The sequence below is a fragment of the Daucus carota genome, chromosome 4 (assembly GCF_001625215.2).
Source record: "Daucus carota subsp. sativus chromosome 4, DH1 v3.0, whole genome shotgun sequence".
Taxonomy (NCBI): domain Eukaryota; kingdom Viridiplantae; phylum Streptophyta; class Magnoliopsida; order Apiales; family Apiaceae; genus Daucus; species Daucus carota.
In genome coordinates, this window is record NC_030384.2 from 40841920 (window position 1) to 40867176 (window position 25257).

A 25257-nucleotide genomic window follows, 5' to 3' on the forward strand; every position below is an offset into this window, starting at 1 on the left:
TATATACGTAACTGCATATATGTGTATGTGTGTGTGATTTTGTTTATTTTTGTGGTTTATGTAGGGAGAGAAGTTGAGTGAAGAGGAAGTTGTGAATGGAGTAGCGGAGTTGTTTTTACATCCAAAATATACAATTCCGTTAATTGGATGTTTTAGACCAATAGCTAAGAGGATTTTGGATAGGACTATTGGTTTACTGAAATTAGTACCCGATTTGAAGTCCAACATGGATGATCCAATGATTGAATTAAACGAGGACGAGTTAATTAGAGACGAAGAAGGTTATGATAATTCGGAAATTGTGTCGATGATTGAATTGTATGTTAGAAGTGGCAAGGGGTTAAGCTTGCACGAGCTTGCTTGCTGCGCTTTTTCTCGAGTTATTGATATGATACCTACTTTGTTGGGGTAAGTGACTCTGTATTGCATTTTTCTAATGCCTTTTGCTTTGTGTATGTCTTCATCACTGTAACACGTTGTTCACTTGATGAAGGTCTGTGTCAAATTATTTCAAGTTTGCTCCGGTTCCTTTTGAAAGAATCGTATCTGGGGAATGGGAGAGTGGGCTAATGCATAAGGTATTCCGGCTATAATTATGTATATCAAATGAAATTTGCTCTACGTCACTGTGTTCTGTTGATATTATCTTACTTCTTATAATGTTTGACATGTTTTACCTTCTATTTGCAATGCTGTAATGCTAATAAAGTAGATCACTTCTTTTCATTTGTAAACTATATTCCTCACCTTTCCACATTCCAGTAGTTCTTGTATGAGGAATGACACTGTATTCATATGATTTTGTATCAGTTAAAATTTTCTATATCGTGCAGCTATATTGTCGCGACTTCTCTTTTTCAGATTGTTATATGTTGTATAGGCTGCTTTATATCTCATCTTTTTTCATGCTTATTTTTTGGCCGACTTTTTTAACTCCTGTTGTCTGGATTGCATTTTTCTTACTATAGCCTTACCAGATACCTTGAGAAGTTGAGATAGACTATGAGCCTGTTTAAATTAGCTTTTATGCAGAAAACAGGCACTTAGTTGTTCCAAAAGTATTGAACAAACAAGTGCTTATTTTGGCATATTAATAAAATTAAAAACTCTGTTGTTTTACGAAACTTTATTTTTATTTTTAATTATAATAAATAAAGTTTAAAGTGTATTATCTGCAATATTTTTTTTTTCCTCATTGCACTTTAATGAGCTTGTTAAATTAATTTCTTAAAGATTTTCAGATATGCGCTATGTGTGGAAAATTTGCAATAGAAGCAGACGATGTTTGTTCTTGAGGAGTGTCTTTTAGCTCCTGTTCTTTTAAAATTTCTGTTTTTTAACTTCTATGCTGTATTTAATTTCCAGTTGGATCATCATACTCTTCTTCCTCTTTTTATTTTTTTGTCAGGATGGAAATCATTATTTAAATTTTGTAAGGTTTTTAAAATTTCAGGTTTTCAACTTCTATACTGTATGTAATTTCCAATTGGATCATCATATAAGATGTCTTTTTTATATATTGGTCAGGATGGAATTCATTATTTAAATGTTGTACGGATATCATTACGGCTCCTTCTATCAGATTCTGAAAGTTTCACAACACTTTGGGACTGGTCCTGTTTTCTGGACTTCGTACAGCAGTGTGCAGTTCTTAAACAGCACTGTAAGCCAGAGTACAAAGAGAATGTCTCACATATAAGATGGTGTACAGTGCAAATATTATCTATTGTTTTGAAAACAAGCGAAAAAGCGGCTGTGAACTATGGTCTAGGTACTGAGGAAGCATTTGCATCTTTACTGTGGTTGGTTTTCTCTACTCTCTGCAAATATGGCTAATACAAGTCTAGGATATTGCTCTATCTATTTCGACATGTAATTAGGGGACAGAGTCTTAATAGCTGTATAGTGAATAGTGAATTGTTTCTAGGACATGCATGGATTCCTTTCAGAAAATGAACTTCCTAGAAAAAATGTCATTAAATAAGTTGCCAAACATTAGCAGAATAGCAGGTGCCATATAATGGAATCATGCACCTCATGGGTTTGCCAGGTAGTCAGAGTGATTAGAAGTTATGTTGTATACTTATATTGTAATGTTGCTTGCCTACTAAATTTATGATCTCATCTTGGTTTTTCTTTCAGAAGTTTTTATGCTGACATTTCAGATTTCTATTATTACTCATTATGTGCCATGACAATCTGTAGTTGGCAAGACTATTGTCAGGACGTGTCTATAGAAAAGGCAGGCTGGTATCTTGAACCATATGACGAAAATGAGTTGGAATCACTCAGTAGAGACATTTCTCGAGATCTACATTCCACTAGCCTTGTCCCTTCAACTGTTTCTATATCTAGGTTTCGTGAAATTGAGACATCCAACGCGGACAACAGACATGCAGCATGGTACGCTTCTCAGCAATCATATGAAGTGATTGTTTCTTGTTCTAGTTCTGTTATTACTGCTTGTGCTCATCATGTCTATATATAAAAAAAATAAAGTTGTAATCATTAATAATTTTTTTTAATGCATGTCTAAGATTATCTAGTTGTTTCTCTTACCACGGGTGGGAAGGGATTGTGTTTGTGATGGGATGAAGAAAACTAAGAAGGCTTGTTTGTTGTTTATCTGTTTTAATCACCTTTTATTTGTGATCCATCTGTACCATTTTATGTTGATACTTATGACCCTTTGCAATCATGTTTTCAGGGATGTGAAATCAAGTGAAAACCCTTTCTTCCTGACGGCTGCCATGCAGAAGAGTTTTGAAATGGCTTTGTTGGCAGTAAGTCAAAGATGGCCTGTTCTTCTGTATGGCACCATGGGTGCTGGCAAGAGCGCCCTGATTAAAAAGTTGGCTCATGATTATGGAAGCAGAGGTATCATTTGTCTAACAAAGTTCTTACCATAATCTTGCACCTTACACAATCATTTCTATGTGCTAGGCATTTGCCACCTTTTTATGATGTGTGAAAAGGCTGTTCAAGACATTATTTTATTTTTATCTTTAAATCCAATACGTTAGATTTAGATACTCTAATTTTATATTGTCTCCCTACCTAAAATCACTTGTGAGAAAAAAAAATATTCTCATTTTTAAAAAAAATTGCAAGATCAAACGTTATGCATATTGTTTGTTTAACATAATATTCTGAGCTAAAGGGTGCTTGGTTCTAGTACTTATTTTTAATTAGGATTTCTTATAATCATCTATGATGTGAGCAAGTCAAATCTGTCTTCTTATCTCAGTGCTGTCTATTCATATGGATGAGCAAATTGATGGGAAAACATTAATCGGAAGTTATGTCTGCTCTGAGAAACCTGGTGAATTTAGATGGCAACCGGGTTCTCTAACTCAGGTTTGTTTACCCGCCCTCTCTATTTATGCACGTCTTTATTTTTTGAGCTGATTTTATTAATTTTCATTTTTCATAGGCTATTTTGAAAGGATATTGGGTTGTATTTGAGGATATTGATAAAGCTCCTGCAGATGTACAATCTATTATATTACCTCTACTTGAAGGTGCAAGTTCATTCTTAACTGGCCACGGGGAGGTAATTTACTATTTACTTTTGGCTCTTTCATTTCTTATAATTTCTTGTCCTCACAACTGGTCGGAGCCTTTCCACAAGAATGTGTATGCTAAATGGGTATGTCATATGTGCTTAGACCATGTCTGTTAACAATTTGAATGATTTGGTGAACATGTGTTCCCAGCTTTTTGTTTAGAAATGACTCTCGTGAGTTTTGTATTTTCTGATGTTTTTGTTTTTTCCTAACGTTTATGAACTGAATTAAACAGTAAACAATTAGATGCCGAGTAATTACCAAAGAAACAAGCAGTAGAGGGAGGGAGGGGTAGAGAGCGAGATGGGGAGGGGGAGGGGAGGGAGATGGGGAGATTGAGCGAAATGGGGAGTTGGTTATATAGAGAGAATGTGCAGTAAAAAACTAGGGAAAGAGAGAGATTGGTGGAATGAGTATTCCTTATCCATAAAATGCAACATAACCTGGTACAATTTAAGATGAACTATTTATAGACCCCAAAGGACACTAGTTTAGTAGAAGTACTAAACGACCCTTGCAGTTACTATTAGCAGTCTACTACTACTTAACCAATCTTATTACTACTGCATTCCTAACACTTTTAAGCAAAACTGTATAAGCAGGAGAAAGAAAAATAGTAAAAAGTTATTTTTTATTTTTTTGGATTCCTTTTCCATTGAAAATGTGTTAGTTGATGATCAACTAGCAGTTTTAAGGTGTGGTATTGAACTGCCATATATGTTTAAATTAGGTCTTGCCCAAGCCAAAATAGTTATTATAAATGATAAAATGGTCATGGGGTCGACTCTCTTTCTGGCATGCAGAGGGTCACTTTCTGGAAACAGTCTTGTGTTAATCACTCCAGTTAGTAGTGAACTTAATAAATGTGTTTTACTGCTTCAGGCATTGAGGGTTTCTGAAGGTTTCCGACTGTTCTCTACTGTATCATGTTCAACCATCGATACATCTTGTGCTGCTGAAGGTCTGTAAGGCATTAATATCCTGCAATACATCTTGTTTTGTGCTTAAAAATATTAGCGTTTCCTTTTAATTTTTTTTTTGAAAGATGAATGCTTAATTCTAACTATACCCATATAAGGCTATAGTTTCTATAAAATTTTATTTTATCCCACTCAAAACGTTGGTCAGTGTTGCTTAATGGATTCTGCAAATAAACATAAAATATCCTGCACAGATATTGTACGCCAATATTACTGTCTGCTCCAGTGCTGGTAAGAATTACTGGTCTGTGTGCAAAACTCAAAAAATGCTATTATATTAAAACAGTAGTGTTACCTTGAAGCACATGTTGGTCTATTCTTGGAAGGTTAAACTATAGCTGTTGAAATGTAATATGTAAATCTGTTAAAAAAGATGATAGCAAAACCAAGAAGCGGGATTTCCCAGTTGTTTCTGAATTTCAGAAGTGTAATTAGTAGATTCTGTTATCTCTGTTACGCATATTTACCTTAGTTTTATTTGGCTAATTTGCTCCTTTAAGTAGGCTTTACGTAGTGCTTTTTTTTAGAGAATATATATTTGTTGCAGTTTTTGAAATTTCTTTTCTTTAACGTGTCAGGTAGGAACTCACTTTCTACTCTTTGGAGGAGAGTAATGATTAGGCCATCTAGTAATGACGACTTGCTGAGTATTGTGAATGCTTGGTATCCAGATCTAGAGCCTCTTGCTGATAAACTTATAGGTCTGTAAAAGTTTGAAATGTTTTATCACTTTTTTTGGCCATCACACCCTCTTTTGAATATCTTTTGGCTGAATGTCTGAATATTCCAGAAACCTTCGCAAGGGTAAATCAACTTACAGGATTTCACTCTGGGTTGAATCAGCACTCCAATTCGAATGGAAGGTTTTCCTTGAGGTACTTAATGTCTATGCATCGACTTTTTTTTAACTGTATTTTAGACTGTGTGTAATCGGGTTTTTTTTAATTACGCAATTGCAGGGATCTCTTAAAATGGTGCAGGAGAATTGTGAATTTGGGTTTTGTATTTGGCAGGAATTTATCCGCCACTATGTGTAGTAGCATATATCAAGAGGTTTGTAAATTGGGATCATCTTCTCTTAAGTATCTTCTGATAATAACAGGGTAAAGGTTTGGTCAGTTTAATGGCCGTCTAATCTTGACTCCCCTTTACAGGCTGTAGATATTTTTGCTCTGTATTCAAGTTCAGCTAACAATCGCTTGACCATTATGCAAGAGATTGCGAAGCTATGGAAGGTTCCAGTTTCTGTTGCAAATTCCTTGTACCCAATTCATAAACCAGTGATACAGGTTTTGACTTTTTTCTCCCTTTCAAGTTCTTGAACTGTTTTGAATATGAGATTCATGGTTATCATGTCTTAATTTTATCTGCAGGACTTGAGATCTGATTTACGCATTGGAAGAATATCCCTACAGCGCATTCAGACCACGGTAAGTTAATGTCAAATTGTTTGTCAAAAAATTATATGCCTGTAGCCTCTTTACTGAATGTTTACGTATTATTGCCAGTTAAGCTACAACACGAAGTCCTTTGTTGAGATTCGCAGTTCACTGCACCTTCTTGAGAGAATAGCTTGCTCTGTTAAGTGTAATGAGCCTGTTCTTTTGGTTGGTGAAACTGGTACGGGGAAGACTACCCTTGTGCAGAACTTAGCTAGGAGGCTTGGCCAAAAACTTACAGTGTTGGTATGTTTTATAAAATTATATGTATACTTTAAAAAATTACATTGGAAAAACGTGTCAGGAGTCTGTAGTTAGTGCTTGGGTACCTTGGAATTATAAAAGATTTGGATATATAATCTCCACATCTTTTTTGTTGTTCATTTATATCTTTAAGAACTGCAGTTACTATCTAACCCTAGAAAATTAATAACTGCATTGTCGGTTGTTTTACAGAATTTGAGCCAGCAGAGTGATGTTGCAGATTTGTTAGGGGGTTTCAAACCATTGAATGCACAATTTGTTTGCATTCCTTTATATCTGGAATTTGAGAATCTCTTTGCTACTTCATTTTCCTCAAAGGTACTGATAATGCGTTTTCATATGTGTTACTTGCTTACCGTTTTCAACTATGGTGTTGCTCAAACCATTTCGTGTCATATCTCAGAGAAATGAAGATTTTCTTGCCTGTTTGAGAAAATTTGTTGCTGATAAAAACTGGAGGATGCTACTGAGTGGTTTCAGACGGGGTGTTAAATTGGTCTTAGATAGTGGGAAGTCTGGATCCAAGCGGAAGAGGCCTCTGGATGCTTGGTTAGATTTTTCTCGAAAACTTGAAACCGCGAGTGCTCGTATTAGTTCATCTTCTGGAATGATATTTTCTTTTGTTGAAGGAGCTTTTGTTACAGCACTGAAAAATGGTGAGTGGATATTGCTAGATGAGGTGAACTTGGCTCCTCCAGAGACATTGCAGAGAATTGTGGGTGTTCTTGAAGAAGAAAGTGGCTCACTTTGTTTAGCTGAAAGAGGGGATGTTGAGTATATATAGACACCCCAACTTTCGTGTATTTGGTTGTATGAATCCTGCCAATGATGCTGGGAAGAGAGACTTACCTTTTTCTATAAAGAGCAGGTTTACTGAATATTTTGTGGATGATGTGTTGGATGATGAAGATCTTATCCTATTTATAAATCAGTTTGTAGATGACAGCCATTCTAATAGAGAACTGGTAAATAAGATGGTGCAATTTTATAAAGCTGCCAAGAGGCAATCAGAAGAAAGGCTGCAGGACGGGGCCAATCAGAAGCCACAATACAGTCTACGATCTCTTTACCGTGCACTGGAATATACAAGAAAAGCAAGAAAACATTTTGGATTCCAGAAGGCATTGTATGATGGATTCTGTATGTTTTTTCTTACTTTACTTGATGATAGTAGTGCGAAGGTAATGCATGGGTTGATTTTGTCATACTTGATGGGAGGTAGTGAACCTCCACAAGTACCTTTTGATCGTTATTTGGTGGCGAAAGAGGCCATTGTGCATGATGATGTCTCTCATAATTATGTTCTTACTAGAAGTGTTAAGGAACATCTTAGGAACCTGGCACGTGCCATATTCATTGGTAGATATCCAGTTCTGTTACAAGGACCAACATCTAGTGGAAAGACTAGTCTTGTTCAGTTTCTCGCTGCAGTTACTGGTCATGAATTTGTGCGGATAAATAATCACGAGCATACTGATTTGCAAGAATATTTGGGTTCTTACATTACTGATGCTGATGGGCGACTTGTATTCCATGAGGGCATATTAGTTAAAGCTGTTCGATATGGTTACTGGATAGTCCTAGATGAGCTTAATCTTGCCCCTTCTGACGTATTAGAAGCTTTGAATCGCTTACTAGATGACAACAGGGAGCTTTTTGTACCTGAATTATGTGAGACTGTTAGCGCCCATCCAAATTTTATGCTTTTTGCTACTCAGAATCCACCCACGTTATATGGTGGACGGAAGATGCTTTCAAGAGCATTCAGAAATCGTTTTCTGGAGTTGCACGTAGATGAAATTCCTCAGGACGAGCTGAGTACCATATTGGAAAGGAGGTGCAAAATTCCTGAAAGCTATGCTAAGAAAATGGTTGAAGCTATGAAGGAGTTACAATTGCATAGGCAGAGCACGAAAGTTTTTGCTGGGAAACATGGTTTCATCACACCACGTGACTTGTTTAGGTGGGCGGAGCGGTTTAGGATATTTGGAAATTCTTATGAAGATCTTGCCAGAGATGGATATTATCTGTTGGCAGATCGGCTGCGTGATGATCATGAGAAAAGAGTTGTTCAAGAAGTTTTGGAGAGACAACTACGTGTTAAACTTATTAAGAATAATTTGTACAAGCAGGTTAAGCCTACTTATCTTCATTTCCTATGAATCCTGTACACACTCGCACACATCTGACTAGACCTTTTTTTTTGGTGGTAATGTGCTTGTACATTCTTGATTGCAGAACATCACAACTTCTCACTAAAATAGGATTATATGAATTCGCTTCAAGTTTGGATTTTATCCTCTTGAAAGAATTCAAGTAGAGAAGCAAAGTTTAAACATAAAAAGAAAAAATAGTAGTGATTGAACATACTGAATTGTTTTGCTATATCATACAGGAGCCAGATGAGAATGAAAGAAATGTTTTGATGCTGGGGAGACATTCAGAGGTTCCACGGAATCTGGGAAAGTAAGAATATCATTAGATACTCTTTGCTGTTGTGAGTTGTCATTCAGCAATTGCCTTATTGCTGTTTTCTGTTTGCTACTGCAGGATTATTTGGACAGATAGTATGTGGAGGTTGTATTTCCTTATCGAGCGTTGTTACAAGTTAAGGGAGCCTGTCCTTCTCGTTGGGGAAACTGGTGGTGGGAAGACTACTGCTTGTCAAATGCTGAGTATATGTTTGGGTTCCAAGTTGCACATCTTAAATTGTCACCAGTTTACTGAAACATCAGATTTTCTGGGGGTTTGTTTTCTTCATAATTGACACTTTATTCAGTCATTTAATTGTTTTGATACTGCTCAATTAGCTTAATGTTTGTGTGTATATGTTTTTTTATGCTGATATAGCCACCTTTCTGTTTGCCTACAAGAGCTTCACTGTTAAGTAACATTGTTGAATAAAAATTTAACAGGGCTTCTATCCCGTGAGAGAGAGATCGAGTTTATCTTCCGAGTTCAAACACCAATGTGAACAGATGATGCAGCTGAAGGCTTTTGTGTATATTTGGGGTGATGCTGTAAGATTGTTTTTGAAATTTCAAAATACATCGCAAATCAGATTTTCACTACACGCCGTGGAGGTGCTTATGTAATATATTTTTGCAGATTTTCTCTTGGGACATCAACCATGCTGCCCAAACTCTCAGTCAATTGACAGTCTTGCTTAATAATTATAGAGATGGCTTGGTGTCCCATCCAGATGTCACCCCACCAGATCTTGATGTCATTGAACAAATAAAGGTGAAACTCATTGAGTTACACAAGAAGTGGCAATCCATTTTTTTGTGGCAAGATGGTCCTCTTGTGCAAGCGATGAAGAATGGTGACCTTTTCCTTGTTGATGAAATATCTTTGGCTGATGATAGCGTGCTTGAAAGATTGAATAGTGTTTTAGAGCCAGAAAGGAAGCTGGTGAGTGTGTGTGTGTGTTTTTTGTTTTGTTTTTGAGTTGTAATTTGTTTGAGCATTGCGAGTCAATTCATGCAATCATATATATGTGTGGCCCCCCCCCCCCCCCCCCCCCCCCCCCCCACGCACGCACACACACACACACGTATATGTATTTGATAATATCTTCTATGACATTTAGCAAGTTAGAGCATCTCTCATCAATAAAGGTATAAGAAAATGTTAATGCATTCAAACCATAGACGAATGCTAGAGTTACCTTTATCGATGCCATACGCTTTGTATGTGAGTTGTGCTTATGTACATGTATGAATCCAACCCCCGCCATGTTTATTCCACCTAAATATTTCGCATCCATTCTGGGACACAATTTGCTTTAACACTTTTGAACATATTGATAATCTCATACTTTCACAGTGTAGATTACAAAATATACTTAGAGTGTTGACATCTTAGGCTTCTAGATTTGACGTGTCATATATGGAAGTTTAGATATTGGTTGAATGGTTGTATACCCTATTTTGTTTTATTCGTTCTAACTGATTATGTACATCAGTACATGTATGTTACTCCACCTAGGTCATAATTAAGTAACTATGATTAAGTAACCATAGTTTTCTTGAATAAACTATGGTTAATGTTGCATGTTACTCCCACCTAGGTCATAATTTATAGTTAAATCATGCTAGCTCTTTTATTGTATTGAAGATGTTGCTTATTACTCATACTTCATGAAATATTTATTTCTTCTGAGGACCATATAATCCTCATCGTGGTTCCTTAAATGTGTTCATTAATATTTTTGTGTGTCCATGATTCTTTTAACAGTCTTTAGCAGAAAAAGGTGGTTCTGATATGGAGAAGATAACTGCTCATCCCGATTTTTTCCTTCTTGCTACCATGAACCCTGGTGGTGATTACGGCAAAAAAGAACTGTCTCCAGCTCTCCGCAATCGTTTTACTGAGATATGGGTTCCCCCAGTTGGTGACATAAGTGAACTGAGAAGTATTGCTCAGCAAAGGTATCTGAAGTTGGAGTTACTTGTGCATCGTGATTCTAGTATATGACATTTAGGCAATTCATCCATGACAATATTTTTTTGTACGTGCAGAATATCGGATTCGAACCTATTTTGGCTTGTGGATGTTATGCTTCATTTTTGGGAGGTATTACTTCTTTTAAGTCAAGTCAATGGATTTTATTCGTAATATTTAGCATAAAGCTTTATTGCACATAATAATTGATATTAATACCAACAGAGGTAATCACTCATTACAAGTGGAGTCGAAATTTTGGTTATGTTATGATGTTTATATAATACAATGTCGAGGCTTTTTTACTGGTTTTGAATTCTTCTCTATTAATTGGTAGATCTAATGGCTGTCTTAGCTTTAGCCGATGATGCATTCTGTTGTCTCCTTTAATCAATACATCTCTTAAATTCTATTTGGCCATTGTATTATATTTTCTTGTGTCCTGTCTTGCAGTGGTTCAACGGACTACAAACAGGCAGATTGCTTACTGTAAGGGATCTCTTGTCTTGGATAGATTTTATCAAGGCGACTGAAAAAAGCTTACAGCCAGAATTTGCGTTATTGCATGGGTCATTCCTTGTTTTGCTTGATGGGCTAACTTTGGGTATGTTGTGGATTAGTTTTGTTTTATCATGTTTTTATTTGTTAATTAGTTGTGTTATTATCATCATCGTCTAGCAAGAGTTTATGTGAGGCCTGAGGTCACTTTCATTAATAATATGGATTTAAAAGTTTTTCCTAGAATAATCAGCAAGTTATGGCATGTCTCTCGTAAGATTGGGAAAAGTGATTCATGATGACATTATTTATCCTTGAATGTGGGCTCGATTGTTGTTTGCTAGATGATATACATGGGAAAAGACAAAAGTGATTACTGTTTAAGTACACGATTCCATAATTTCTTAAATGGTCACCCAGTAAGCAGTTTACAATGTCGTTTACTCCCCATGCATGATTCAATGGGTCAGGGGTCAGTCTAATAGAAAGTGCAGTCTCTTGTCTAGAATAAAGAAAATAAACTTCTTAGAGGAAAACCAAACCTTAATGTTTTTCTGCTTGTTCCGTATAGAAGTGATTGACTGAGTAAGCTAATTGTGGTCATTAGAGAGAGTGTAAATTTCTATAGTATCTATCTTTTCATTATCTTTTCATTGATGTTTTGTTAAGTATTCTTAAATTGTGTAGAAAATCTCTGTTGTTTAGAGATATTGTAGATGGTCTACAACTTGTGTTGGTTAGTAAAAGTTCATAAACTAGATTTTTTTTTTTTTTGATTGATTGGAATGAAAGTGACAATCTAACATGAAAGTCAGGTGATTGTTGTGGCTAAAGAAACCATAATTTTTTAATATCTTTTCTATTTAAATAAGTATTGCCAATTTCATACATGAACATACCCTTGCTAATGCATGAATTGTAACAATCATAAAGATGTTACCATTATAAACACATGTTATGTTCCTTCTGTCGAAAAAACTTATCCCACTTGTAGTTGGATTGCCATTGGGGTTTTTATAATATGCTATCCACAATGTGTTAATAATACTGTCAACAGCTGACCTAACGAAACACCTTTTCATTCAGGTACAAGCATGACAAAGAGTGATGCTACTAAAATGAGAGAAAATTGCCTGCACTTTTTTCTGGGACAATTAAAGGTTTGACTGCTCCCAACAAACTATTTTGCATATGAAAGATAATCTTTTGATATTTCCACTTTGTATGATACTGAGTACTCTAAACCTATCCTTGCTTATTATATGTGATGAATGTGCATGTTAAAATTATTATTTTTTTTCCTACAAGGGAATTTTATGTGTGAGCACCTTGACTCTTTAGTTAAGGCTATCGTGTCGTGTAGTGTATCAAGGCTAACAAGTAGTCGAAGAAAAGTTAAAGTTTGAATTTTTGATTAAAACAATAATGCAAGCAAAAAAGTATGTGGAAGCTGTGTTCTTTCTATAATGTGTGATCTATTAAACTGACTAGCAAAAGGGTCAAAGTTGGGATATAATTACACTGGTTAACTACATGTAGGTCGATTTCGAACTCATCTTTGCATCATTGCAACAGTAATATATTAATATTGATACAACATTAATGATAATTGTGTCACATGTATATAAGAATCGTTAGTTGAATTTGAAAAGCTTACTTTTGGAAAGCCTTTACTTGAAAATGTGGAATCCAACATAAAAAAAACTTGTAATTTTTGGTAAGAGCATATTGGAGAATACCAGATGGACGTATTGCATGTTCCCTGGTCCCTTTGCAATTTAAGAGCAAGTCCAATGGTGTGTTTTGTTCTATCCTAGGAAGCACGGACATGGCAAAAAGACTTTAGTACGCGTGTCGGACACGGCCAACATGGCTAAATACATGTCCGACACGTGTCGAAACAAAGACGCAGTGGACACGCGACCGCCACGGCCCACTAATATAAAGCCCAATTCCTTTAATTTTACTGTAAAATCAGCCTTTCCCTTCTACATCTTATACTAAACCCGAGGTATTAAAGTAGAGTGTTGCTCGGTGATGAAGCTTCTGGACGTGTTCCTCCACACAGGGACATGGAAATTTCATATGAAAGAAACAATTGGTTGACAAGGTTTTTTCCAGAAGAGAATGAAAGGAATAAAGTCGTAGTTGAGTATGCTAATTATTCAGGTTGCATGGGTATTTATAGCTCGTATGATCTTCAAGGGGCATTCTTGATCATTAATTGTGAAAGAAACTTGATTATTTTGAATGAAGTTAATTGATATTTGACATATATAATTCATATATTATTTTTTATTACAATTTTTTTTGCCATGTCCCTTATCCAGAACTCTTTGATAAATGACGAATCCTTGTGTCCCATGTCCCGTGTCACCGTACCTAGTCGGTGCTTTCTAGGTTCTATCTCTATACTATTGAACAAAAACCAAAAATCATCACTCCAATGGTGTTCTATATCTTGTGCTAAAATAGAACAATGCTATAGTTTGTTCTAAATATAGAACAAAGGATAGATGGAGCTATAACTGCCACCTCACAAAGTGAAAATAGTGGGGTTCTTGGTATAAAGTTTGGTTGAAAACTCAAATTTGTATTTAAAATAGTGGGGTACTTGGAGGATAAGTGAAACTTGGAACAATATATAGAACCAACCACTGGAGGCATGTTACTAAATCACTTTTTGGTGCTAAATTATAGCAATAGATCAATCCATTATAGCACAACAATCAGACTTGCTCTAACAAGACATTTATTTATTGAAATTTTGATAATTGCTATTTTTGGTGCCTCAGGATTGCAAGCCAACCTTGAACTACACAAACCATGGCATGATGGAAAACTATGGTTGGGCTGACTTTAAGGACTCTGTCGATACTTCAAGTATTGACATGAGGCAGAGTCAGACTCGTTTTGGAATTCATCCCTTTTACATTGAGAATGGTAATATTATAGTTTATGTCGTGTTTCTTTGTTGATAACTATTCTTTTGTCTATAAGTACATGCATATTTCTACTTGGATTTTTTTTAACTGGCTGCTCATAATTAGTTTTAATGATAATTACAGAGCATGGGCAACATTGTAAGTGAACATTTTTTTAGTTATTTATATGATTATTTTTGATATGAGAATTCGAGGAATCATGAGCAATACTCCAAGTTTCAGAGGAACGTGAAGTGTAATACCTTAGGTCCGTACATTATGAATACAATTTTGTTTTAACGTAAACATGAATGTCAACACGAAAATTTTTCCTTTACCGAGAGTCATCCGAAGGCTGAAGCATTATAGACAGATATTGCAACGTAACATTTATTTCGGTCAGTTCCCTAGAGAAGGATTAAGTATGATGATAATAGGATCAACCAAATTTTATCTCTTTAACTTTAATGGATTTGGATTGGATTGAATTTTTTCGGATTAGCATCAGGTCATTACAGCAATTTGCTCTTCTACTCGAGGCTCAAATGCTAGTACAATTGTAATTTATAAATCTTATACTCCAAACAAGCATAATAGGTTTGGTTATATTATACATTTTTCAAAAGAATGTAGTTTATAGGGTGCCTTTGAAATATCCCTTTTTTGTTATACGTAGGTAATGACATTCCTGCTGGTGATGGTTTTGAGTTTCTGGCACCAACCACTCGGAGGAATGCTTTGAGAGTACTCCGTGCTATGCAACTTGTGAAACCAGGTATTGTTTATGTAATGCCTGTAAAACCTTTTCTTGTGTTTGTGATGCTTTTGTAAACAATAGTTTTTCTAAATCTTTTTTTGTCAGTTCTGGTTTAGTCTTCTGCTGAAATTGTGAATTATTGCAGTCTAATTAGAAGTTAATTACTGTTTGATTCAATGCTCTTCTTTCTAGTTCTACTGGAAGGTAGTCCAGGTGTTGGCAAGACCAGTTTAGTAATGGCCCTGGGCAAAGTTTCAGGGAACACTGTTGTACGGATTAACTTATCTGAGCAGGTTATTCCTTCTTATTTTCTAAATAGAAAAAATAATCTCTGTTGTGTTACTTTTATTTGATCTGATCATTGTAAGTGTGCATTGTTATTTTGACTTTAATGGTGTTAATTTGTTAAATGTGCAATGTGCAGACTGACATAATGGATCTACTGGGTTCGGACTTGCCTGTTGAAGCTGATGATGGAATTCAGTTTGCTTGGTCTGATGGAATTTTGCTGCAGGTCAACATCTTTATCCTGTGCTATTAAGTTTTAAAGCTGAACTTAATATTCGTTTAACCATCACACATTTTGGATTTTAGGCTATAAAACAGGGTTCTTGGGTTTTGCTGGATGAACTTAATCTTGCTCCGCAGTCTGTATTAGAGGTAATACGAGATGTTCTTATTAATCAGATATTTGCTTAACAGTTAACACTATGCTATTTGTTTGTGTGTGACTGTGTGTGTGTATTATGTTTTGATGACTATTTGCGTTGATGAATATTTGCTTACAGTCTGTATCTAGTCTTGTTTTGTGCTGCAGTGCTGCCTACTCAAAGCCGCACTCTACTTGTGATTGACAAGAATGATTTTATTCAAAGAGTTAACTGTTATCATGATTCTCTATGCCAGGGTCTTAATGCTATTCTAGATCATAGAGCGGAAGTCTATATTCCAGAATTGGGTATTACTTTTAAGTGCCCATCGTCTTTCAGAGTCTTTGCTTGTCAAAATCCTTCATATCAAGGTGGAGGTAGAAAAGGTCTTCCAAAGTCATTTCTTAATCGATTTACGAAGGTATATTACATGCCAACCTTAGTAGTTTTTAGTTTCATGTTCAATTGTTCATCCTGCAAGGAGCTGAAGTAGTGAAACAGGTTTATCAGTTAACACATTTTTATTGATTGTTTTAGGTTTACATCGATGAGCTGGTTGAGGGTGACTATGTTGATATTTGCTCGTCATTGTATCCATCAATTTCCAATCATTTACTTATGAAGTTGATTCGGTTTAATAAGCTATTACACGAAGACACAATGGTGCATCACAAATATGGTCAAAAAGGCTCTCCTTGGGAATTCAATCTCCGGGATGTTATTCGATCATGTCAAATCATAGATGGTATGTATTTGTATGGTATGGGTTTATATAGTGCCAATATGAATATCAAACTTTATACTCATTTTTAAATTTTTTTAACTTGTTGCAGACGCTCCTGAAATGTCAAAAATTGATTGTTTCCTCGACCCAGTTTATGTTCAAAGAATGCGAACACTGTCTGATCGTCAACGAGTCATAGAACTCTATGAAAAGGTGTTTGAACTTAAGTCTTATATAAATCCATTTCCGCGCCTGCAAATTAATTCGGAGTTCTTGACAATAGGGAGCGTTTGCATTAATAGAAATCATTCCCGGTCAGATAAATTCACTAAAAGTGAGCTTCATATAATGCCGGGGTCACGTAATAGTATGGAAGCAGTGGCACGTTGTGTCCGTCACCAGTGGCTGTGCATATTAGTGGGTCCTCCATCATCTGGCAAGACATCATTGTTGAGATCATTAGCACAACTCACCGGCAGGGTTTTAAATGAGTTAAATCTTTCATCTGCAACTGATATTTCTGAATTACTTGGATGCTTTGAGCAATACAATGCTTTACGTAATTACCGCGTGTCAATTGGCCGTGTTGAAAGTTATATTACTGAATACTCAAGCCTACATCTGGAACCCTCATCTGAGGTGTATATGAGAAGGAAATACCTTATTGCCCGATGGCTGACTTTTTTGTCGAGCATTGATCATGGTGTTTCGAGTTCTATCACAACATATGATGATAATTGGACTACAAAGTCCTTAAATTCTGTGAGGTTGTTTGTTGAAATCATGAATGATCTCTGTTCAGTTATAGAAAATGACAGGTTGGCTGTGTCTTGGTCAAGTAAGGATCTGGACATGATTATGAAGACCACAAATAAGTTAACTGACAAGGGAGGGCGTTGTTCAGCAAAGTTTGAGTGGGTGACAGGAATATTGATAAGAGCTATAGAAAATGGAGAATGGATTGTACTTAAGAATGCAAATCTTTGCAATCCTACGGTAATTATCTGTGTTGGTCTTTTAAATCAGTGTGATTTATATCCGTTAATAATTTCTTTTTTTACAGTCATTGCTAATTTATGTCATCTGCTGTGTTGTAGGTTCTTGATCGGATAAACTCTTTAGTTGAACAGTCTGGTTATATAATGGTTAATGAATGTGGGAATGTGGATGGGAAGCCGGTAATTGTCCGTCCTCATCAGGAGTTCCGGATGTTTCTCACTGTGAACCCCACTTATGGTGAGGTATCCCGAGCAATGCGAAACAGAGGGGTTGAAATTTTTGTTATGAAGCCTAATTGGCTGCTTCATGAGGACTTAATTGAGAAATGTGATGAGATTGAACTTATTGATGTGAAGAGATTTCTTGTGCTTTCTGGTATTCCTTCTGGTAAATTGGTTGATTTAATGGCAAAAGCCCATACTTTTGCAAGGGAAACCGGGGTCGACTTAAATGTTAGCATTACTTATCTTGAACTTGCACGCTGGGTGCAGCTGTTCCGTCGACTTCTTAGCTGTGGTAACAGGCCTGGTTGGAGCCTCCAAATAAGTTGGCAGCACACATATCTTTCATCTTTAGGTGAGGCAGAGGGAGCAGATATAGTTAATCAAGTGGCAAACTCTTTGTTATCAGTCAGTGAAGCGTTCAAGTTGGGTTCGTTTCAAGCAAGTACTATCTGCTTAGCAGGAGGATGGCCAACACCCTTGAAGTTGCAAGATCTCGTGTCTTACTCAGAAGAGTCTTGTGTGAGGCAAAATTGCATGTATCTTGAATCCCTTGCTGCCCGATGTGCGAATTTTGCATTTGAAAGTACCTCTGTGCAGAATCCAGGTTTAAGTCCTGCTGGTTCATCTCAGCCTTACTTGTTGAATCTGAAGATGTTGCATGGAGTGATTTTTCCCAAGGCCTCAACTTCAATGATCACATACTACGTAGATGAGAAGGAACTGGATTCTGAGCTTTACCGAAATATGCTTTTCTATGCTGCTAACTGGACCATGGAGCAAGCGACTGAGAGGGACTTGGACTTGTATCTTCTTTGGTTTGGTTGGTTTAGTTCTAAGTTACAGCCATATGATAAATTCCTCAAATTTTTCCTGACGATGCTGCGAGAAGAACAAAAACATTCTATTTGGCATTTTATACTCCAATGCCGTGATGATATGTGCCAAACTAATTTTGAGTTAAAGGGGCTGCCAATTCTTTCAATTGAGTTGGTGGATTCATCATCACAAAGTCCATTGAGATCATCTACTAAGCTGCTCGCAAATGCAGTTAAATGCATAGGATTACTTAGGCTTAGCTATCAGCAGTGGAATGCTGAGTCTGAGTTTGGCTTTTCCACTGAAACTCAGTGTTTTGTACCTCTGCTGAGATCACTCAAAGAGTTGGAAGAGAAAGTGCTTGATTCTCTTGTCAGGTGTCCCTCTTTTGATGAAACTTTCAAGTTATACAGTGATCTTCTAGAAGCTCACGTCTGTCTCTGGAAGGGGTTGATATCATCTCAGTTCAACTTTTTGGTTATAGCATGGCGTTCACTTATGAAGAATGCTATTAAATTGAAGGATTTATGCAGAAGAGAAGTTCAAAACTTTCAGGTGAGAATCCTAGTTACCCTAGTCCTCATGTTTAACACATTATCCTTTTTACATACATTAAGGTTTTATGTATAAACATCTGCTTTTGCGTAGAAGGAGAGTGTGAAATTGGACTCTGTATCCTCTTGGCCTTTGCGTGTACAAAAGTCCTTGCTTTGGGTCCATGGAGGTCACCCGTATCTACCTTCTTCTGCTGATGTGTATCTTAAGCAGCTTCAGCTTTTAAGCTTTTGTGAATTGGTTTGGCCAAGAAAGAAGTCATGGAGGCTATGTACGTCTTTTATGGTTCATTAATTGTGGAATAATATGTTTTCTTTGTTTGCTTGATTTATTCTTTCTGTGCTCTTAATATGTAAAATGCATTTATTGTGAATTGATATTTTTATTAGTTTATTGGGTTTTTTTTCCTTTGCTCTGATGTAAAATGTATTATTTGTAGCCGTCAATAACAGTCCTATTGAAGCTGCTTTATCTACTGATCCTGAGCTTCGATATATTGCTTTAGAAGGTAGGATCATCCTCATTTTGGTATTGCATATATCAATGCCACTCCTTATTGCCTCTTTGCTGCACATGGTATCTTTGTTCACATAGATTTAGTGGTAATGTAGTGCATATTAAAAGTCACTTGCAGTTATTTATTGTGAACAAGACATCTGCTTTATATTTATTACCATTTTTTTTTGCTTTGGATCAAATATAAGGATCATGCTTGTCATCACCCATCATAAGTATGGATCAAGATTCTTCTCACAAGATTGTGCAGAAGCTTGAAGAGATGCATCAGGTTAGTCTGCCTTGATAATGGAACTTATTGATCAATTTGTGTAAAGTCCATAACGTTAAAGTTTTTATCGTTTTGCAGATGCTTTTGAAAAGATTTGAAGATGACAAAAACAAGTTGCAAGCAAAGACGGATTCTGCTCTTCAAGCTTTAAACCCAGACCTATCTATCTGTGTTTTCTCTCCTAATGTATTATGTTCAAAATCAGGCCTGGATAATTGGCTTGCCACACTTCCTTTTGCTGATGAAACGAGTTTATTACTCGATATGTGGTTGCTTGAAGAGCTGTCAAAGATTGTTGTTCTAAAAGAGGATGACATACAGCCTGTAAGATTTAACTTTTTGCTGTATTTTGTCGAGTAATTTCAATGTTTTCGTCTAAAATGTTTTAGATACTTATGATTCGAATTTTTGTTGGTAAAAGCTATTAAAACACCAAACCTGTTCCTTTGTTAATTTTTGACTTTTGTCCACTTTTCAACACGTTCTGTTCATTTGCTCACATTATCTAAGCTATGTAATGTTGTCATCTTGTTATTAACTTAGTATATTAAATTATTCTCGATGCCATTAACATAGTTATGAGAACATGGCATCATTTGATTGCCACATCTACTTGAAATTTAGGGCCATTGTTATCTTTGCTGAATGTAGCACATGATTTCACAAATATTTCTACCATTTAGGTTCTTAGTCCATAATTGTTATTACATTATTCACCGCTGCAATTGAATTAATAATAAACACAGCATTCTCTTTCACTGTGTTCTGAATAAAGAATGTGCACAATGTAAAATCACTTCCAAATTTTTCTTAGCCAACTTCTGTTTTATGCGTGATTTTTTTTGGGTTTTCACTTCTAGCATATGTGAACAGGCTTTGTCTCGGTTGCATGTTCACCTTCGCTCTACATTGGAGTATTCGTTGAAATTTTCATCAAGACCCCCTACAGATTTCTCAGCACATCAAAAGATATTGTGGATTCTTAATGCTGGGGCATCTGCCAGAGCGGGTTAGTTATAATGTTTAAACCTTGTTTGGAATGCTTTCATCTTCTATTGCCTTTAATATGATTTCATTTCGTCTGTAAAACAGAAACACCTAAAATTCCTAGCTTTGTTCTTGAGTTGTGGTTTAAGTGGCACACGTCATTGTGGATGCATTGCTCTACTCATCTAAAGGTATATTTTACAGTTTAGTTTCAGTTTAGTATACCATTTCACAGTAGTACGTCACAGTTTTATTCTTTTTTGTCGTAAATGTCGTACTTATTCTTTGCCATCTATACTGGTCTGCAGAATGTTTTAGGTGTGCATGGTTGTGATGTTATGCTTCCAGATGTGTTTTTCCAGCCGATAAAATTGGCAGCTGTTGACCCCATTATGTAAGATAACTCTAGAAGTTGTCTATGATCTATTTGTACTGTAATCCTGTTTACTTGTTTGTATCCGGTATATCCATGCTATTTCAATGTGGAGATAAAATAAAACCGTTAAAGTGGCTAATGCGGAAAAAGGTTAGAGCCTGGGCTCAGATGGTTTAAGAGATTTTTCTGGCAGTGGTATGAATTACTCATGAGAGTAAATCATATTAGTATGTCCTTTTTCTAGAAGTTGGTAACATTTCAAGTCGGTATTGCACCACACGACCTATTTCTTGTGTGCGTTAGTAGGTAGGGTCCTCTTTGAAAACCTCACTACCTTCAAATAAATAAATATTGTTGTGAATTTAAATTGTAATAATACTTATATGACTTTCAGTAATGGGGGGTGGGGGGTGTATTTGACATCTCACATTGATTAGATTCAGTATATTTGCGGCCTTTATGATGACAAGTCAACAACTAATTTCCTAAAGTTGCTAGCTCTTTTGGACTGACCTGTGGTGGTATGTTGGGTCCAGGGTTCAATGGGGTTGTGAGCTTAGGTGGTTGTATCCAAGTTCCTGGTGTCTATTCAAGTCATTGTGCTGTTACTTTATTCTTTATTTCACTTTGACGACCCTGATTATTGTATTTTTTCTGTAGACAAAGTACATCTGCTATCAGGGATCATTTTGTACACATGTTAAAACTCAGAGTTTCTTCTCATAATCTTTTGTTAAGACCATCTCAATTGGGCAATGCAAAAGCCTTTCTTCAATCAACTGCCCGGTGTCTATTTCAACAGGTAGTATTTTATTTGGAAAATTTTAGGGTTATCACAACTGTTTGCTATAATATAAAATTTTGATTTTCTAGGTGATTTTTGCTCTAAAAAAATCGTTTGAAGCTGACAAGTTCTCTGCAATAAAGTCATGGTTCTGTCATAATCACAAGGGGGGATTAATGGTAACCTTATCACTCTACTCCATATGTTTTTAATACAGACATGTACTGCACTATGTTATGATATATCCAAGGATCTTATGATTTTAACTCGAAACCCTTAATAATATGGACATAGTCATGATGTAATTTTTGGATTTTCTAATTTTAAATTTTAAATACACAGAAAGAGATAATTGATGAGATGATTCTTTCCCTTTCATCATCAAACCACCATGCATTTACCACACTAATAGATTCCTTGGTAGAGCCGCTGCTGAATGAACTGTATCTGCAATGTTCATCCACAGGTGAACACCTTGTTTCCTCTGTATCTTCCATGGTAACTCAATATTGTTTTATGTACAATATGATAATTCTGTGGTTCTTGTAGACTCTGAATATAGCATTGCTTGTGCATGGTTACGAGTTGGGGCACTACGCTATCATCTCTTGATTTGCTGTGATGATTTGGATCCAGCTGTGAAATATTCTATCAGGTATTCACAGTTGGTTGAAAAGATTGCTTCACTCGAAGTGGAAATCGAGGTATCTTGATCTGAACTCCAAAATTAATTTAATATATTACCTGCTTGTACTGCATATGTTTAAGCTAATAAATATTAATAAATGCTTTCCTTACTTGTGTGCGTTTGTATTATGTTTTTCATAAAAATTTAATGTTCATTTTGTTTTGCGGTTATTGTGACGGACCCACTATATCAACCGACTAAAGCATGCATAGTACGATAAATAATAAAGAACTACAGAATCTTAAAAGTAAAAACTTACAAGTCTAATCCACAATCCCCGGAATCACCAGGAATGAGTATGAATAACATCTAATTATTACAAGCCCAAATAAAATCTAAGTCATATTACTACAAGTTTTAATCCCAAAAGTTTTAAAAGAAAAGATAGGGAACTAGAAGTTCCCAACATGCTCCATCAATCGGCGATAGGCATACCCCGACCCCCCAGTGGTCTTACGGGCGGTTTGCTTGAATCGAGCCATCCTCGGGTTTCAGTGAAGGGTTATCATAAACAATACAATTAATGAGCAAAGAGCTCAGCAAGTGAAAGCAATATATAACAGTTCACAATATGCAATATATACAAGTGCAATAATATCACAGGGTATCACAAGGTAAAATCTCAAATAAGGGTGCAAAATATAGCAAGTTATTGGAATTGGAAATCTGCACGGCGCTATGAGCATTGAGGGGTGATCAGCCCACATCAAGCTCCGAACCACATACAAGTGATTCAACCAGGGAGGATCCTCGGCACACATTGGCCATATACAAACATCAGGCTCCCCGCTACTGATGCTGAAATTAAATTTTAAGTGACTGGCGCCTCAGTCTTATTCGAAAAATACCATCCAATTCCTTTTAATCAATTCAATTCAATTTCGAAAAGGGTCTTAATCAAGGACAAGTTATTAAGCAAAAGTGTTTTCAAAGTTCAAGTGATCTGTTTTCTACAATGAGGGATGTTATTAAGATCAGGGTTCCAAAAGAGATAATTCAGTTCAATATGGGGTTTCAAGTTCTCAATATGTATCAAGGGACTATTAGATGATATTCATGTGGGTGTAAGGTGATATCTTATGGAAAAAAGGTCAATTCAAGTATTAAAGGTACTACCTAACTTCAATCATAGGGTGATGATGGGGTTTATTGAGTTCTATAAAAGCACATTCTAACGATATCCGGAAGTCTCATAACGAAAAGTAAGTCGAATTCACATAATTTAACAACTAAAATATAAAAATTTTACATATAGCATCAAAACGGAATATATATATATATATCAAATAGTACAGGCGTTACAGTTATGGTATTTTCGAAAAGTAAAACGTGAGAGTAATATCTGAACTAATTGCCAATGAGCTTAGAGTGCGCTTATCTGATAGTATTCTTAATTCATTTTAATAATGGTGTGTGCCAAGTATCAATACTCAAGTGGTTGAAATAGCGTCGATAGCAATCATAAACTAAAATTAAGACTTTGCAATAACCCATAATTTCCTGTTGTTTGCAGGTTCGTAAAGAGTGTGAACATCTTGCAGGATGTTTCTCGATGAGAGATGCTGCCAAAGAAAGATTTACATTGCTGGAAAAGCTAAAAGTAGAGAAGAGAATTCTGCAAAGACGGGTCGGTGTACATCTGTATTTATATATTCCACATCCTTCTATTGATTAATCATTAGTTTGGCCATGATTTGACCTACTATCCCCATCTATGCCGACATTAAAAGTTCCTAACCATTGAGTCCTATACTATCTGATATTTGGGTTGCCCTTGTTTCTCGATTCTTCTTAGATATCATGGTGTTATCTGTATGAACAAAATGTATGCAGCACATCTGACTATTGCAGCTAATTTTACTATCAACCTTTAAAGAAATCATACCCGTAATAAGAAAAATGTAGAATCTTTCAATTTGCAAACTGGTTAATACATGTAACAAGTATTGTCGTTTTATTTTTACTTTGGATTTTGTATATTCTGCATTACTAAACGAGCTTCTTTTGTGTACTTCTCAGATTGTGGTCCGCTTGGATCCTGGAAAATTTATTAAACTTAAATACGAATGTGATGAGTTCATCAGTTTTGTTACTACATCTCTCACTTTGATAAGGACTGTCAAAACTATGAATATACAAGAGCTCACTGTTCAAGTCCAGAACTGTCAGGTAAGTTAATTTTTACAACATTGCAGGAGTTTTTAGTTATTTTTACCTAATTATTACTATGTCTACATCTAGTTCTTTCTCTAACTTGATTTGTTTAGTATTTTTGTTTCGTGTGTTTGGTTTTGTGTCTGTACATATTTGGATATATGGTGATACGTTATTCACTCTGATACACCCTTTTCAAATTCTTCCAGGAGACGATAACCCGGTTCATTGAGCGGTTGTCGGATGAATATGCGGCATACATTGATATAGTTCAACCAGTTCAAGTGGCGCTATATGAAATAAAATTAGGCCTAGCTCTGCTCCTATCAAGTGACTTGCAGAAAAGATTTCTGGATAGTATTGGACAGGATGACATGGATAAAGTTCTGGTAGGGTATAATGCTTGTTTGTTATTACTGTTTTAGTTCCTAATACTGCTACTTAAATATAGGAAGTAGTATTACTTTGTGGTTTGTTACATAAGCAATTTCAGTTGAGTTATAGAATAAACTAAATATTTACCAAACCATGCCAATTGATTCAAATATCCAAAATAAAATTCTCAAGCTTTAAACTTGGTAATTTTCTACAATTTTTATTATATCAACTGTCCTCATTATTATTGTCATCACATTATGT

At 35.8% G+C, this 25257-nt stretch overlaps 1 protein-coding gene across 1 annotated transcript in view; it reads left to right on the forward strand.

Moving 5' to 3' along the window:
- LOC108217679 (midasin) overlaps window positions 1–25257 on the forward strand; it is a 36166-nt gene that overhangs the window by 289 nt on the left and 10620 nt on the right. The window contains 48 exon segments of the mRNA XM_017390556.2: window positions 65–408; window positions 494–578; window positions 1528–1802; window positions 2206–2403; window positions 2708–2877; window positions 3248–3357; window positions 3434–3553; window positions 4449–4527; window positions 5125–5247; window positions 5337–5421; window positions 5506–5599; window positions 5701–5835; window positions 5920–5976; window positions 6055–6231; window positions 6442–6567; window positions 6653–7029; window positions 7031–8381; window positions 8645–8715; window positions 8800–8995; window positions 9165–9269; window positions 9358–9663; window positions 10489–10682; window positions 10773–10827; window positions 11149–11299; window positions 12280–12353; window positions 13989–14136; window positions 14794–14892; window positions 15067–15167; window positions 15299–15388; window positions 15469–15534; window positions 15781–15945; window positions 16062–16269; window positions 16358–17244; window positions 17346–18842; window positions 18936–19113; window positions 19282–19350; window positions 19547–19629; window positions 19708–19953; window positions 20503–20638; window positions 20722–20807; window positions 20925–21010; window positions 21653–21794; window positions 21866–21955; window positions 22119–22242; window positions 22326–22480; window positions 23978–24091; window positions 24484–24633; window positions 24828–25007. Of these exon segments, the coding sequence (XP_017246045.2) occupies window positions 65–408; window positions 494–578; window positions 1528–1802; window positions 2206–2403; window positions 2708–2877; window positions 3248–3357; window positions 3434–3553; window positions 4449–4527; window positions 5125–5247; window positions 5337–5421; window positions 5506–5599; window positions 5701–5835; window positions 5920–5976; window positions 6055–6231; window positions 6442–6567; window positions 6653–7029; window positions 7031–8381; window positions 8645–8715; window positions 8800–8995; window positions 9165–9269; window positions 9358–9663; window positions 10489–10682; window positions 10773–10827; window positions 11149–11299; window positions 12280–12353; window positions 13989–14136; window positions 14794–14892; window positions 15067–15167; window positions 15299–15388; window positions 15469–15534; window positions 15781–15945; window positions 16062–16269; window positions 16358–17244; window positions 17346–18842; window positions 18936–19113; window positions 19282–19350; window positions 19547–19629; window positions 19708–19953; window positions 20503–20638; window positions 20722–20807; window positions 20925–21010; window positions 21653–21794; window positions 21866–21955; window positions 22119–22242; window positions 22326–22480; window positions 23978–24091; window positions 24484–24633; window positions 24828–25007 (10158 nt within the window).